At 44.3% G+C, this 17,473-nt stretch overlaps 1 protein-coding gene across 2 annotated transcripts in view; it reads left to right on the forward strand.

Moving 5' to 3' along the window:
- FBXO42 (F-box protein 42) overlaps positions 1–17,473 on the forward strand; it is a 98,346-nt gene that overhangs the window by 43,478 nt on the left and 37,395 nt on the right. For both annotated transcript variants that reach the window (XM_005544669.5, XM_005544670.5), the window contains exon 4: positions 8,001–8,135. In XM_005544669.5, coding sequence (XP_005544726.2) covers positions 8,001–8,135 — 135 coding nt within the window. The remainder of the gene's footprint in view (positions 1–8,000; positions 8,136–17,473) is intronic.

Here is a 17,473-nt window from a genome sequence, read left to right on the forward strand (position 1 = left end):
TGTAGTCCCAGCTACTTGGGAGGCTGAGGCAGGAGAGTTGCCTGAACCCCAGTGGCGGAGGTTGCAGTGAGCTGAGATTGCACCACTGCACTACAGCCTGGGCAACAGAGCGAGACTCTGTTTAGAAAAAAAAAAAAGTGGCAGTTTCCCCTGTGCTCTTTCTCCTGCTGCCTTGTAAGAAGGTGCTTGATTCTCCTTTGCCTTCTTCCCATAAATGTAAGTTTCGTGAGGCCTCCCCAGCTGTGTGGAACTGTGAGTCAGTTAAACCTCTTTCCTTTTTAAATTACCCAGTCTTGGATAGTTCTTTATAGCAGTGTGAAAATGGACTAATACACTACCTCAGTCTTGCTAAGTGCCTAGATTACAGGCGTGAGCTACCACATCCGGCCTGCCCTTCTTAATTGACTGAAAGTGTCCTGTTCTCTAAAAGTCATCTCAAAGATAAAATCAAAAGCCACATTTTTTAACCAACTTCTCTCAGATTCCTCACCATAGATATTAAGCTCTTTTCTTCCTCTCTGCTTCCCTAATATACTGTTCATACCTTCCTCCATTATTTATTACCATCTGTCTTTTGCTGTTATTATCTGTGTGAGAGAGGCTGCATGCTAAAAAGGAAAGACCTTTGGATGTGGGAAGCAAGTTTCTTGGCTTGTCTGACCCACAGTTTCTTTGCCTGAAAAATGGATATGACAAATTCTGTTTGTGCCATAGATTGCTGAGAAATGCATTTAAGAAAACACTTGTCAAAATATGTTTTAAGGTCAAGGCAGGAGAATTACTTGAGCCCAGCTCTTTGAGACCAATTTGGGCAACATCTCTATTTAAAATTAAAATATATGTATATATTTTAAGCTGTAAAAAGGTAGGATGATGATGATGTCTCCCCAACAAGATTGTTGTCTACTTGAAGATAGATAGGCTATAGCCGGGTGCGGTGGCTCACGCCTGTAATTCCAGCACTTTGGGAGGCCGAGGCAGGCAGATCACAAGGTCAGGAGTTCGAGACCAGCCTGGCCAATATGGTGAAACCCCGTCTCTACTAAAAATACAAAAATTATCTGGGAGTGGTGGCAGACGCCTGTCGTCCCAGCTACTCGGGAGGCTGAGGCAGGAGAATCACTTGAACCCGGGAGGCGGAAGTTGTAGTGAGCTGAGATCAGGCCACTATACTCCAGCCTGGGAGACCGAGCAACACTCTGTCTCAAAAAAAAAAAAAAAAAAAAAAAAAGAAGGAGAAGAAGAAGATAGACAGGCTCCATGTCTTAGACATTTTTGTACTGTTTCTTTTTTCTTATTTTTGAGATGGGGTCTCACTCTGTCACTCAGGCACCCAGGCTGGAGTGAAGTGGCATGGTCTCGGCTCACTACAACCTCTGCCTCCCAGATTTAAGCAATTCTCTTGCCTCAGCCTCCCGAGTAGCTGGGATTACTGGTGCCTGCCACCACGCCCAGCTAATTTTTGTATTTGTAGTAGAGATGGGGTTTCGCCCTGTTGCCCAGGCTGGTCTCAAACTCCTGGGCTCAAGCAATCTGCCTGTCTCAGCCTCCTAAAGTGCTGGGATTGCAGGTGTGAGCCTTCGTGCCAAGCCCTCTTGTACCATTTCACAACACCTTGTTCATAGTTGATATCTAATAAATTTGATATCAGTACATTTTGATACCTAATAATTTTTGTGGACTTAAGTGCAACAAAGGTATGCACAGTACAGCATCTTCCCTATGGAAAAGTCTGGGACAAAAAAGGCAGGTGAAGTAAAAAGGCCTATTCTAGGGCCACGTGCAGTGGCTCACCCCTGTAATCCCAACACTTTGGGAGGCCGAGGCAGGTGGATCACTTCAGGCCAGGAGTTGGAGACCAGCCTAGCCAACATGGTGAAACCCTATCTCCACTAAACATAAAAATATTAGCTGGGCGTCGTGGTGCATGCCTGTAATCCCAGCTACTTGGGAGGCTGAGGCAGGAGAATCACTTGAACCTGGGAGGCGGAGGTTGCAGTGAGCCGAGATTACGCCACTGTACTCCAGCCTGGGCGACAGAACAAGACTCTGTCTCAAAAAAAAAAAAAAAAAAGAAATTAAAGACCAATTCTAGCCTTTTGGTGAATGTGTGCATAGCTAATCATGCAAGCTTTAATTAATGTAGAATGTCCTTTTCAGATTGCAGTAGGGGTCTCCTGAGTCCCCAACATCATGCTTTGAAAAATGTTTCAGTGTCGTAGGCATCACATACAGTCAGGTAGTTCCATACACAATGCTCATCATGCTCCTGCAGGAGCCAGCAGGCCCAGACTAGATAACCACCCTTGCTTCTTCCATAGTTATGTAATTAGAGACCTTATCAAATATGTTCTGGCTTGTAGGTGTGAGACACATGGCAGCATAGTCTTTTTAAGCATGGGATAAATGCCTCAGGATCTTTCCCTGGAGACAGGTGAAGAAACAAAAGAGAATTTGACGTCTGAAAATACTAAAGCTTATCATTCATTTAGTGAGCATTTATCGAATGCTCCATACACCATGGAAAAGATGGAACTACTGGAAGATCTTGCACTAGAGATGATTATAGAATAGCGGAGAAGTGGCCGGGCGCGGTGGCTCAAGCCTGTAATCCCGGCACTTTGGGAGGCCGAGACGGGTGGATCACGAGGTCAGGAGATCGAGACCATCCTGGCTAACATGGTGAAACCCCGTCTCTACTAAGAAATACAAAAAAAAAAAACTAGCCGGGCGAGGTGGTGGGTGCCTGTAGTCCCAGCTACTCGGGAGGCTGAGGCCGGAGAATGGCGTAAACCCGGGAGGCGGAGCTTGCAGTGAGCTGAGATCCGGCCACTGCACTGCAGCCTGGGCTACAGAGCGAGACTCCGTCTCAAAAAAAAAAAAAAAAAGAATAGCGGAGAAGTATTCAGAACTGTGAAGAACTGTTTGCTTGCTCTGTGTGTAATTAAGTTGTGACCATTTGACTTGTATTTTAATAGGGATGATTAGTATGTATCTTGTAAACTAAGCCCATTTCAGAAAACTTGAAGAGATTTACCAGTTGGAATAGACATTCTCAGTATTATTTCTGAGCCTCGTATTCATACTGTACTGTGAGCTGTAACTGTATAGCACATTCTAATGGTCTAGATGTTCTGAAAGGAAAATGTTCTGTTTGGGTGGAGAACTTGTGAAAAGGGAAATTACTATTGGAGTACTGGGAGTTGCTCAAATTCTTTTTCCTAAAAGGTTCATTTGAACTTGTTGGGTCTTCCTCCCTGCCCACCCCCCCAGATCAATATATAGGTGTCTTAAATAAAACACAGGCAATAAGTAAAGTTCAGTAGGCTAGGGTGCTTAAAATAGTTGAGAGTGGTGGGGCGGGCGTGGTGGCTCACACCTGTAATCCCAGCACTTTGGGAGGCCGAGGCGGGTGGATCACGAGGTCAAGAGATTGAGACCATCCTGGCCATCATGGTGAAACTTGTCTCTACCAAAAATATAAATATTAGCTGGGTGTGGTAGTGTGCGCCTGTAGTCCCAGCTACTTGGGAGGCTGAGGCAGGAAAATCGCTTGAATCCAGGAGGCGGAGGTTGCAGTGAGCCGAGATCCTGCCACTGCACTCCAGTTTGGGCGACAGAGTGAGACTCCATCTCAAAAAAAAAAAATAATAATTAAGCATGTTATTGATAGTTATTTTCTCATTCCATTATATCTGAGTTCTAAATATAGCTGCCTAAATTGACTCCCTTCCTCTCCCAACTTTGTTGATGATTGACTGCTGGTCACTGAAAATACAGTAGTGTGTGAAACTTGCCATTTTAGTGCCATTAGCTTTGCAGACTTTGGGCTGTGCCCTCTTCTTCCAGAAACCTTTGTTTGCTCAAGAGAAGCAGGAAAATGCCAATTGCCCTATTTTAGTATGGGAGTAAAATACCTGTGGTAAGGACCTCAGGGCCCAGCATGTTGGCTGGGTTTTCAGTCCAAATATAGAAGAAAAGTGTGGGCTGGGCATGGTGGCTTCTGCCTGTAATCCCGGCACTTTGGGAGGCCGAGGCGGGCAGATCATGAGGTCAAGAGTTCAAGACCAGCCTGGCCAACATGGGGAAACCCCGTCTCTACTAAAAATACAAAAAATTAGCCAGGCGTGGTGGTACACGCCTGTAATCCCAGCTACTCGGGAGGCTGAGGCAGGAGAATCACTTGAACCTAGGAGGCGGAGGTTGCAGTGAGCCGAGATTGTGTCATTTCACTCTAGCTGGGGCGACAGAGCAAGACTCTGTCTTGAGGGAAAAAAAAAAAAAAAAAGGAAAAATGTTTGCTACCTCTTTGAAAAATAAAGCCACTGTGTTCTTTTGCTACACTAAGGAAGCAGCTGCCAAGAAGTTATCTATGAGGAACTGGAAAGATGTAACAAACCCTTGACTCTTTTAGTTATGAAATCATGGATTTGTTTTATTAAGCAATGTTATAATGAACACTAGTTAAGGTTTCAGAAGTCATAGGACATTGGCCGGGCACAGTGGCTCACGCCTATAATCTCAGCACTTTGGGAGGCCAAACATCTGGCCTCCCAGATGTTGGACGGAACATCTGAGGTCAGGAGTTCAAGACCAGCCTGGCCAACATAGTGGAAGCCCGTATCTACTAAAAATACAAAAACTAGCTGGGCGTGGTGGCGGGCGCCTGTAATCCCAGCTACTTGGGAGGCTGAGGCAGGAAAATCACTTGAACCTAGGAGGCGGAGCTTGCAGTGAGCTGAGATCATGCCACTGCACTCCAGCCTGGGTGACAAAGTGAGACTCCATCTCAAAAAATAAATACATAAAGAAGTCATAGAAGCTAATTTCTTTTTCTGGAGGTCTGGAATATCAAGAGGAGAAGAATGTTCTTTTACTGACCCAACCTGGTAGCAGTTGGCTCATTTCAAAATTGCCCCATTTTTTAGGATTACTAGGTCAAGATAGGTCTAAAAGGACCAGGATGTCTGGATTTGAGCTCCTTTAGTGGAGATTAAAATGTGGCTCCAGTAATTGTCCTCTTGTTTGTCTAATGCCTTCTAACTTGATCCTTTGTTATTTGTAGTTCTTTTGTTTTTTGTTTTTGTTTTTTGAGACAGAGTCTTGCTCTATCGCCCAGGCTGGAGTGCAGTGGCGCCATCTCGGCTCACTGTGACCTCCACCTCCCAGGTTCAAGTGATTCTCCTGCCTCAGCCTCCTGGGTAGCTGGGAATTACAGGCGCATGCCACCATGCCAGAGCAATTTTTGTATTTTTAGTAGAGAGGGGTTTCACCATGTTGGCCAGACTGGACTCAGACTCCTGACCTCAGGTGATCCACTCGCCTCAGCCTCCCAAAGTGCTGGGATTACAGGCATGAGCCACTGTGCCCAGCCTGTTATTTGTAGTTCTTAACAGATCTGAAATGTGAGCCATGGATTCATTGCACTTCACTTCTTAATAGAGTTCTGGGGATACAGTAAATATTTTGCAGGTGTGAGCCTGTTGATGGCTAGATGGTATTTTATTTCATCACATCTGTTTTCTCTAATTTATTTGGTAATTTTAAAAGCCTGCAGCTCCATTATTCCACAGTGTCAGAGGTCAGATAATTTGGATTTAACCCTTCCACTGACTGAGATTATGAGGTTTAAGGCACTAAACATACTGCTTTCATTACCTTTTAACTTGCTCAGTTTTCTGACTTGGCCTTCTTACTGTAGAGAGTCCCAGAGGTCTAACAGGAGGACTGAATTAAGGGAAAAAAAAATGGTGAAGAGCCAGGCGCATTGGTTCTCACCTGTAATCCCAGCATTTTGGGAGACTGAGGCGGGTGGATCACCTGAGGTCAGGAGTTCGAGACCAGCTTGGCCAACATGGCGAAACCCTGTCTCTACTAAAAATACAGAAATTAACTGGGTGTGGTGGCATGTGCTTGTAATCCCAGTTACTTCTACTCAGGAGACTGAGGCAGGAGAATCGCTTGCAGCTGGCAGGTGGAGGTTGCAGTGAGCCAAAATTGTGGCACTGGATTCCAGCCTGGGTCACATAGCAAGACTCTGTCTCAAAAAAAAAAAAAAAAAAAAGGGGGGGGGGCAGGGGGGAAGGTTATTCCCAGAGCTAGTGTATATCACAGAGGTGGCTATAGCAGTGGCATTGGATGAGTCAGCAGTAGTAGCATTTCCCTTTTTCTGAACTTGGGTAACTAGTGCCAGAGTTCAGAAGAGACCTTCAGACCTTAAAAATATTGGTGTGCTAAACTGAATTTGACCTACAGATATGCTAGATGATCATTAAAGCCATGCACAGTGTAATGAATCTGTGAATTTCTTGTTTGTTTGTTTTTTTGAGATGGAGTCTTGCTCTGTAGCCCAGGCTAGAGTGCAGTGGTGTGATCTCAGCTCACTGCAAACTCCGCCTCCCGGGTTCAAGCGATTCTCTGGCCTCAGCCTCCTGAGTAGCTGGGATTACAGGCATGCGCCACCATGCCTGGCTAATTTTTGTATTTTTAGTAGAGTCGGGGTTTCGCCATGTTGGCCAGGCTGGTCTCAAACTCCTGATCTCGTGCCCCGCCTGCCTCAGCCTCCCAAAGTGCTGGGATTACAGGCGTGAGCGACTGCGCCTGGCCTAAATCTGTGAATTTCTTTTTCCTTTCCCCTTCCTTTTATATGACACTGAACCATTAGTTTCACATGAACATTGAGAGGTCTTTTTTTTTTTAATTTAATTTAATTTTATTTTATTTTATTTTTACCTCCTGCATGCATGAAATGGATGGCAAGGAAAGCTTTGCTTGGGCCTCTTCCTGAAGTCCAAGACGGCAAATGCAAGACTGTAAGGAATGTGATTGTCATTTCCAAAGGATAGAGACTGCAAGGTGGCAGAACCTAGCACTCGTGCATCTTGTCTAGACTCTGGCTTTGGTCTTTGTAGTTTTAGGGTAACAGCCCTTCTCATAGTCATTGCCTCTTTTTCTTAGGAATGCCTGGTGATGTGTATGCAATCATCTAATCAAAAAAGGCTTTTCTTAGAGATCTTGGTGCTTTTTAAATGTTACTGTACTGGTTTTCTAGTCAGCACCGACCAGCATGCCTTGGTAGCTCTTGGATACGTATTGGGACTTAATGATTTCCATGCTTTTTCAATCTGTTGCTTTGGGACTAGTCCAAGGCCATGCTACCACTGAGTTTCCCCCACTGGCCTTTGGAATTAATAAAAACTGTATTTCTTCAATCACATTGGACTTTCTGTGTGGTTACTTCATAGTATTGATTAAAATAGTTTCATTGTGTGTCATAAAAAGATTCATTTATTGGCCGGGCATGGTGGCTCATGCCTGTAATCCCAGCACTTTGGGAGGCCGAGGCGGGTGGATCACCTGAGGTCAAGAGTTCGAGATTAGCCTGGCCAACATGGTGAAACCCCATCTCTACTAAAAATCCAAAAACTTAGCTAGGTGTGGTGGCTTGCACCTGGGAGGCAGACGTTGCAGTGGGCCAAGATTGTGCCACTGCACTCCAGCCTGGCTGACATAGGCAGACTCCGTCTCAAAAAAAAAAAAGAGATTCATTTATTGATTTGTGCTTCAGGTTTTATTTGAAAACAAAAACAATAGGAGGACCGTAGGAAAGGAATGGGAGTACATGTGTTGGCACTATCTTTGCTTAGCTCTAGAGGATAATGATGCAGATTTAGATTATGTAGCTGTGCTGAAATTTCCCTCATTTGAGCACTTTTAATCTGAATTATTATGTGTTCTTGCTGGACTTACACTGTTACATCATTGTCAACTTGCTTAGTGTGCTCAGAAATAAAATTTTCATAGCTTTCCTCTAGACCTTGTTTTAAAGGGTAGTATATTGATCCACCTGAAGCCAAGAGTCTGGTATTAGAAATTTGGTACTTGGTAACAAAATTGCTGAATGTGTGAAATAAATGAGTTTTGAAAGGTATAGGTTGTGGTTAAAATGTTGGAAGGGCCTCAGAATTTTCACAGCAGTTATTTGTGTATTTTCTTTCTAGGCGCATGCTATTATGATGCTAATCAGTCTATGTATGTGTTTGGAGGCTGTACCCAGAGCAGCTGCAATGCTGCTTTCAATGACCTCTGGAGACTTGACCTAAACAGCAAAGAGTGGATCCGACCTTTGGCTTCAGGTAAGAGATGAAATGCTGATCTTTGCCTCCTTACTAGGTGACTCCCTTGGCTTGGAAACTCTACCTGATCCTTTTTGGTGCTGGTCTCAAGGATAGGTTACTGGGACTCAGGTCCTTACGTTTAATGTGCCGTGTAAATGATAATAGTAATATGCTTGTGTAAGTCTTTGGTTTTTGTTAAATTATACTTTATCATTAGTAATGGTGCCCTGCCGTAATTGCTGTACTGCTGTGTGAATTCATTTGCATGGTTTTCTCAGGTATACTCATAGAGGTGTGATACATCATTTGGTATGAGGTTGAAGTGAGAACAGAAACACAGAGTCGTGAGAACTGTAGTTGACTGACAGAAGCTATTGTCCCAGGGCTAAGGTCTCTGAATATCTTTTGTTGTTGCCAGCTCAGATATTTGGGGAGTGTATGGGACATGCCTCTGCTAGTTACTCTTAACAACCCAGGGGTGTGGGAAGATTCCACAGTAGGTACATTCCTGCCCAGTCCCACTATGCCAGAAATCTGGCAGAAAGAAACTAGATTATTTTCTTATTTTTGACCTAATCTCTCCTGGGGGAAAAAATAAAAACAATGGTTTTTGCACTCATGAGGCAGGGCAATTTGAGGAGGCATAGATTGGAGAGGTTGGTGTGATGGAGAAATAGAGTCCACTGAGTATAAAGTATTCTGCTAGGTTTGTTGGCAAGCTTTTCTCAAAACATTCATTTGGCTTTTTAGTATTAGGACTCAGTCTTAGTACTAAGGACATTTGGGTTTCCAGTGGGCAAGTTCCTTATTTATTTAAGCCTTGCCTTACTACTTTGATTACCAGATAGGAGGCATCGTGGTATATTAGAAAGGGCACTGGACTAAGAGTGAGGGGACATGAGTTTCATTTCCTGGCATAGTCACCAATTCTCCATGTAACTATGAATAAGTTACTGCACCTCTCTGGGAGAAATGTGGAGTAGGACTAAATGACTTGTTTTAAATGGGCTAAGAAGGCTAGTTTATGTTTCCCTTTCTATAACTGCTACTGTGAATGTCTAGGCCAGGGGCTTAAACCTATTTATGAGAAGAAGCTGTATTTTGCTTCCCTAAAACTTAAGTTCCTGTTCCTTCCCCCTGCATTAGGCAAATATAGGAGGAGCCTACTGAGTGGATACCATGGGTGGAGCTGGGCTTTGTGTAGATGAAGTTCTTTATTTAAAAAAAAAATTTTTTTTTTTTTGAGATGGAGTCTGGCTCTTTCACCCAGGCTGGAGTGCAGTGGCACAGTCTTGGCTCACTGCAAGCTCCGCCTCCTGGGTTCAGGCCATTCTCCTGCCTCAGCCTCCCGAGTAGCTGGGACTACAGGCTCCCGCCACCAGGCCCGGCTAATTTTTTTGTATTTTTAGTAGAGAAGGGGTTTCACCGTGTTAGCCAGGATGGTCTCGATCGCCTGACCTCGTGATCCGCCTGCCTCAGCCTCCCAAAGTTCTGGGATTACAGGTGTGAACCACCACGCCCGGCCTCTTTATCAAAATTATTGGCATTTGAAGGGTAGAAGGGTGGTGGTCCAATCTGCAGATGACCACTCCAGGAGCAGGAGCTCTTATATCCCCTTCTCTTCCACTTCTTGTCACAACCAATAAAGGTCATTTATGCCATTCATAAAAAAACAAAAACAAAAACAAACCTACAGGCCAGGCCCAGTGGCTCACGCCTGTAATCCCAGCACTTTAGGAGGCCAAGTGGGGGGCGGATCACCTGAGGCCAGGAGTTTGAGACCAGCCGGGCCAACATGATGAAACCTGTCTCCTAAAAATACAGAAATTAGCTGGGCCTGGTGATGGGTGCCTGTAGTCCCACCTACTTGAGAGGCTGAGGCAGGAGAATCTCATGAACCCAGGAGGTGGAGTTTGCATTCTACCCTGGGCAATAGAGCTAGTCTCCATCTTAAAAAAAAAAACAAAAACAAAAAACCACAAAAACTATTGGAATAATAAATGGTAACGTATAAAAAGTTTGACAGCTAGAACTATTTCAGGGCCCTGAGAATTTTGTACTTTGGAGAATAACCTTTTCTAGCCCTTTGTACCATACTGCACTTAGTGCACATTGATTAATATTTGAAGTTACAGCTTCTATTTTGTTTTGTGTTGTTTTTTGAGACAGGATCTTGCTTTGTCACCCAGGCTGGAGTGCAGTGGCACGATCACAGCTTACTGAAGTCTCAGCTGAGTTACGAATTCTAAAATGTAGAAGATCTTCTCAGCCTAAGCATCCTATTGCCACCGTGCTTGGGATTTTGTACAGGTCTTATTTCAGAGGAGCTTTGATAGTTTCAGTCACAAAATACTATTATTGTCTTTATTTTGTAACCAAGCTTTATGCCTTTGATAATTTAGCATGGATGGTGCTCTTTCTTGTGAAAATGGAGCTCTGGTTTGGGGACCTTCATAGCCTCTGCCAACTACTGTGATTATTTCTCCCTGTAATATGGAGTAAGACTTTTTTTAAAAAACCATCAAGTTTAAAGACTGCTTTGTGGCCAGGTGAAGTGGATCACGCCTATAACCCCAGCACTTTGGGAGGCCAAGGCAAGAGGATGCCTTGAGGCCAGGAGTTCAAGACTCACCTGGGCAACATGGTGAGACTCCCCATCTTTACGAAAAATAAAAATAAAAAATTAGCCAGGCATGGTGGCATGCGTCCATAGTCCCAGATACTTGGGAGGGTGAGGTAGTGGGAGGATTGCGTGAGCCCACAGATACAAGCCTAGGCACCTAGGCGAGAGAGTGAGACCATGTCTTAAAAAAGAAAGAAAGAAAGAGAGAGAGAGATGAAGGGAAGAAGAGAGGAAGGGAGGAAGGAAGTGAAGGAGGCAGGCAGGGAGGGAGGGAGGGAAAAGAAAAGATTATGCTTTGAAATTCCCAAAGTAGAAATGTTGGAGAAATAACGGCTTCAATCATTTACATTCTCTATGGAATATGAATTTTTAAAAATAGAGCTTTTGGAATATTCCCTTTGATAAAACGTACAAATTCCTGAATGTTTAAAGTAATTTTCTAACAAAAATGTCTCAAAGAATCTAGTTACTCCCTCACCCTAATCTGCAGTTAGAGGCTAGTTTTAGAAGGAGGAAAACCTGAGCTTTTTGAAATGTCTACTTATAAAAAACAATTGTTTAATAGAGTCCTGGCTGGGCATGGTGGTTCACTCCTGTAATCCCAACACTTTAGGAGGCTGAGACAGGAGGATCTCTTGAGGCCAGGAATTTGAGACCAGCCTGGGTAACATAGTGAGAACCTGTCTCTACAAAACAATTAAAAATTAGCTGGGCATGATGGCATGTGCCTGTAGTCCTAGCTACTTGAGAGATTGAGGTGGGAGGATTGCTTGAGCCCAGGAGTTCAAGGCTACAGTGAGTGATGATTGCTCCACTGCACTCTAGCCTGAGTGAAAGAGGAAGCCCCTGTCTCAAAAAAAATAGGCTGGGCTTGGTGGCTCTCGCTTATAATCCTAGCACTTTGAGAGGCTGAAGTGAGAGGATCACTTGAGGCCAAGAGTTCCAGACCAGCCTGGCCAACATAGTGAAACCCCATCTCTACTAAAAAGACAAAAAATTAGCTGGGCATGGTGGCATGCGCCTGTAACCTCAGCTAGTCAGGAGGCTGAAGCATGAGAATCACTCAAGCCCGGGAGGCAGAGGTTGCAGTGAGCCAAGATCACACCACTGCACCTGAGCCTGGGTGGCAGAGTGAGACTCTGTCTCAAAATAAAAAACAGTCGTATGAGATTCTCATTTAGGCAGAAACCCCACGTAAGATGCCCTGAGACAAGTTTCTGTATGCTATCATGAGTCCTAATCAAAATCACTTCCTAACTGAAACGTCAGTGAGTCCTTCTGAATAAAACATAGTTATTTATAAGTCATAGTGTACCTGACTCACTCATTTTAGTGCATCAAGGTGACTGAGGGTAGGGCACTGTCAATTGTGAGGTTGTCTTCTAACAGAGTATGTACAGGAAGGTAATAGTTGCTTTAACAGTGTTCAGACTTCAAAAGTGTAGCTGTTGGAGAAGTAAAAGCATCAAGCAAGGAGTGGAACACTTTTGGTTGGGAGTGGAGAGTCTTGATAGAGAATACTGCTGCATCAAATGTCTTTTTACATGTGTATTTTGGTCATGTGGTTATGAGACTAGAGCATTCTCCTGTTGGTTGGGTCTTAGTCAGCTCAGGGTGCCATACAAAATACCATAGACTGGGTAGCTTAAATAACAGAAATGTATTTCTCATGGTTCTGGAAGCTGGAAATTCAAGATGAGAGTCTGGCATGGTTGGCTTCTAGTGAGGACTCTCTTCCCAGCTCCTGGTTTGCAGACTGCCACCTTCTCAGTGTGTTCTCATGTAGCAGAGAGTGAGCTCTGGGGTCTCTTGTGCTTCTTTTTTTTTTGGTCACTCTGTCGCCCAGGCTGGAGTGCAATGGTGCGATCTTGGCTCACTGCAACCTCTGCCTCCTGGGTTGGAGCAATTCTCCTGCCTCAGCCTCCCAAGTAGCTGGAATTATAGGTGTGTGCCACCTCGCCAGGCTAATTTTTGTATTTTTAGTAGAGACGGGCTTTCATCATGTTGGCCAGGCTGATCTTGAACTCCTGACCTCAGGTGATCCACCCACCTCAGCCTCCCAGAGTACTGGGATTATAGGCATGAGCCACCGCACCTGGCCTCTTGTGTTTCTTATAAGGGGATTCATCTTATGAGGGCCTACCCTCATGACCTCATCTAAACCTAATTGTCTTCCAAAGGCTTCATCTCCACCATAACATGACCTTAGCGTTAGGGCTTCAACATACGGATTTGGTGGAGGACACAACTCCATCTATACCAGTTGGAATTAATGTGATCTCCCAGTGAAATCTTGTCTTTAGTTCCTTTCAAAATGATAGAAATGCTGTATCTGGAGGAAGAGTGGTATCGGAGGTAGAGTTGGTGATGAATGTTGGGATGACAGATCTTACACTAAAAGAGACCCACAGCTAGTACTTCTCAGACATTTCCAATGAGGTAACACTTCCTCCCATTTACACCTGCTTTTGTGGCTCCTGCTCTCATGGAGCTTATATTGTAATGGGAAAGAAACAAAAAGCAAGTAAGCAAATTGTTGTAAATTATGAAGGAAACATGGAATGAAGTATAGAATAAGGGGAGAGCTCCTTTTTTTTTTTTTTTTTTTTTTTTTTGAGACAAGGTCTCGCTCTGTCATCCAGGCTGGAGTGCAGTGGCACCAGCACAGCTCACTGTAGCCTCAACCTCCTGCCTTAGCCTCCTGAGTAGCTGGGAATACAAGTGTGCACCACAATGCCTGGCTAATTTTTGTACTGTTTTGTAGAGATGGAGTCTCACTATGTTGCCCATGCTGTTAAGGGAGCCCTACTTTAAACAGGAGACTTTGTTTTTGTTGTTTGTTTGTTTATTTTTTGGCTGAGACCTAAAGAATGAAGAGTGGAGGGAAGTGAGAATGGCATGTGCCTGGTGCAGCAAAGAAAAAGACATGTTAGAGGAGCTTAAAGCAGACCTTTGTGGATGTAGCCTAAGGAGCAAGGGAGAGAGTGGCACAGGTGGAGCTGAGATAAAGACAGGAGCAAGCTTATTCACAGACTAAGGTGGGGACTCAGAAACCTTTGAGATTTTAACAGGAGGAATGTCATCTCTGGATTACTTTTTTTTTTTTTTTTTTTTTTTAAAGAAACAATCTTGCTCTGTTGCCAAAGCTGGAGTGCAGTGGCACAATCATAATTCATTGACTGTAGCCTCAGACTCCTGGGTTCAAGTGATCCTCCCACCTCGGCTTAGCTGGAGCCACAGGTTTGCACCGCCATGTCGGGAAATTTTCTTTTCTTTCTTTTCTTTTTTTTTTTTTTTTTTTTTTTTTTTTTGTAGAACTAGGATGTCACTGTGTTGCCTGGGCTGGTCTTCAACTCCTGGCCTCAAATGATCCTCCTGCCTTGGCCTCCCAAAGTGCTGGATTACAGGCATGAGCCACTGCCCTTCCCTGTCTCAATTTACATTTTAAAGCACATTTTGCTTCTATTTAGGAAATGAAAGAAAGGAAGAAAGTAAACCAGACTAGATAGAAGGCCATCAATATTGACAAGACTCAGATGAGCATATATCAGTAAAAAACTGACAAGACTTTTTTTTTTTTTTTTTTGAGACAGAGTCTCACTCTGTCACCCAGGCTGGAGTACAGTGGTGCAGTCTCAGCTCACTGTAGCCTCTGCCTCCCGGGTTCAAGCAATTCTTGTGTTTCAGCCTCCCAAGTAGCTGGGATTACAGTGGTGTACCACCACACCCGGCTAATTTTTGTATATTTAGTATAGATGGGGTTTCACCATATTGTCCAGTCTGGTCTGGAACCTTTGACCTCAAGTGATCCGCCCGCCTTGGCCTCCCACAGTGCTGGGATTACAGACGTGAGCCACGGTGCCCGGCCAAGACTTCTTAATGAATTAGATTTAGGAGCGTGAGAAGGCCAATCAGGGGTGACTTATGTTTACACAGCTAAGTAGATGGTGGGGCCATTTACTGAAGTGGAAAATAAATATTTGGGAGAGCTTTAGTTTTTGGTTCCTATTAAACATTTAAGTAGTGTTATCTAGTAATTCATTGTTATGAGAGTTTGACATTTGTTGTTGTTATTATTATTATTATTATTATTATTATTATTTTGAGACAGAGTCTCGCTCTGTCACCAGGCTGGCGTGCAGTGGTGTGATCTGGGCTCACTGCAAGCTCCACCTCCTGTGTTCAAGCGATTCTCCTGCCTCAGCCTCCCGAGTAGCTGGGATTACAGGCATGTGCCACCATGCCCAGCTAATTTTTATATTTTTGGTAGAGATGGGGTTTCACCATGTTGGCCAGGATGGTCTCGATCTCTTGACCTCGTGATCCGCCTGCCTCAGCCTCCCGGGATTACAGGCATGAGCCACTGCGTCTGTCCTATTATTATTATTTGTTTGAGACAGAGTTTCACTCTTGTTTCCTAGGCTGGAGTGCAATGGCGTGATCTCGGCTCACTGAAATCTCCATCTCCTGGGTTCAAGTAATTCTCCTGCTTTAGCCTCCCAAATAGCTGAAAGTACAGATGCCCACCACCACACCCAGCTAAGTTTTTGTATTTTTAATAGAGACAGGGTTTCATCACGTTGTCCAGGCTGATCTTGAACTCCTGACCTCAGGTGATCCACCCGCCTCGGCTTCCCAAAGTGCTGGGATTACAGGCATGAGCCACCGTGCCCGGCCGAGAGTTTGACACTTAAAACAAAGGGCCTGACTTCCCTTAAATGACAGCACAGGCCAGGCACAGTGGCTCACACCTGTAATTCTAGCACCTCGGGAGGCTGAGTGGGAGGATGGCTTGAGGCCAGGCCAGCCTGAGGCCAGGATGGCTTGAGTTCAAGGCCAGCCTAAGCAACATAGCAAGAGCCCGTCTCTACAAAAATAATAAAAAATAAATGACTCTACAGTCCTTCTGTTCAGTTAAATTCTTCTCTCATCCTTCACTTGTTCATGTAACAAATATTCATGGATTACCTACTATGTGCCTGATATTATTCTATATGCCAGGGACACATGAGTCAATAACTGACAAACATCTCTGCCCTAATGAGACTACATTCAAATGAAGGAAGACAGATTCTAAAAATGACAAATATATAACAGTATGTTAGAGGATGGAAAGTGCTATCGAGAAACTACAGTATGGCTAGGAGGATTATAACTAGGGGAATCAGAGAGAAGGCAACATTAGAATAAGGACTTGATGGGTAGAAGAAGTGAGCCATGTGGGTATCTGAGAAACAAACGTTCCAAACAGAATAATCAGTGCAAAGACCTAGAGTTGGGAGTGTGCTTGATATAGTCAAGGGATATTTAGGAATCCACTGTGACTGGAGCAGAGTGAATAAAGGAGAGTGCACAAGGAGAGGAGGTTGGACAGATAATGAAAGGGATGTATCACATATGTGAGGCTTTCTGGCTGTTGTAAGGATATTGTCATAGTCACTGAATTGAATGGCTAGTTTTTTAGGTTTCTGAGAAGAGGACAAGTATGGAAGCAAGGAGACCAGTTAAAAGGTGGTAGCAATAATCTAGGCCGAAAATGATAGACACTTGGAGTAAAGTATTCACAAAAGGTAAGAACTGGGTGGATTTGATAGAGCCAAAGGGATTTGCTGATAGTTTGGATGTAGAGTAGGAATGAGAAAGAGAGCAATCAAGATGACTCTTCAGGTTTTTAGCCTGGGCATTTGAAAGGGTGGAATTATCATTAACTGAGATGGGGAAGACTGAGTGGTCAAGGTTGGCAAGGGGCAGGAGAGATGAGAAATTCCACTTGAAACGTATTGAGTTTGAGACGCTTATTAGGACATTCAGGTGGAGATATATGTGTATGGAGTTCAAGGGAGACACACAGGCTAGAGCTAGCCGTGTAGGGCTCATTAGCATGTTAGATAGTAATATAGTTTGGCCCTGTGTCCCCACCCAAATCTCACCTCAAATTGTAATCCTCATAATCGCCATGTGTCAAGGGCAGGACCAGGTGGAGGTAATTGGATCATGGGAGTGGTTTGCCCATGCTGTTCTCGTGATAGTGAGTGAGTTATTTATGGTTATATAATCGTCTGCCATTTCCCCTGCTTGCACTCACTCCGTCCTGCTGCCCTGTGAAGAAGGTGCCTGTTTCTCCTTTGCCTTCTGCCATGATTGTAAGTTTCCTGAGGCCTCCCCAGCAATGCCAAACTGTGAGTCGATTAAACCTCTTTCCTGTATAAATTATTCAGTCTTGAGTATTTCTTCATAGCACTGTGAGAATGGACTAATCCAGATGGATTTAAAGCTGTGAGACTACATGAGATTACCAAAGGACTGAGTGAAGACAGAGAATGGTATAAAGGCCAGGCGTGGTGGCTCACGCCTGTAAAATCAGCACTTTGGGAGGCTGAGGCAGGAGAATTGCTTGAGCCTAGGAGTTTGAGACCAGCCTGGCCGTCTCCTCAAAAAATTTTTAAAAATTAGCTGGGCGTGGTGTGAACCTATAGTCCCAGCTGCTTGGGAGGCTGATGCCGGCGGGCAGGGATGAGGGGAGGGGATCACCTGAGTCCAGAAGGTTGAGGCTGCAGTGACCCATGTTTGTGCTACTGCACTACAGTCTGGGCAACGGAGCAAGTCCTATCTCAAAAAGAGTAACAACAAAAACAAAAAAGAGAATGGTGTAAGGATTGAGTTTGGGAGACGCCAGCATTTGGAAATCAGGGGACTCGAAAAGGAGCACCCAGTAAGGAAGGAGAACATCAGA

This window comes from Macaca fascicularis, chromosome 1 (assembly GCF_037993035.2).
Source record: "Macaca fascicularis isolate 582-1 chromosome 1, T2T-MFA8v1.1".
NCBI lineage: Eukaryota > Metazoa > Chordata > Mammalia > Primates > Cercopithecidae > Macaca > Macaca fascicularis.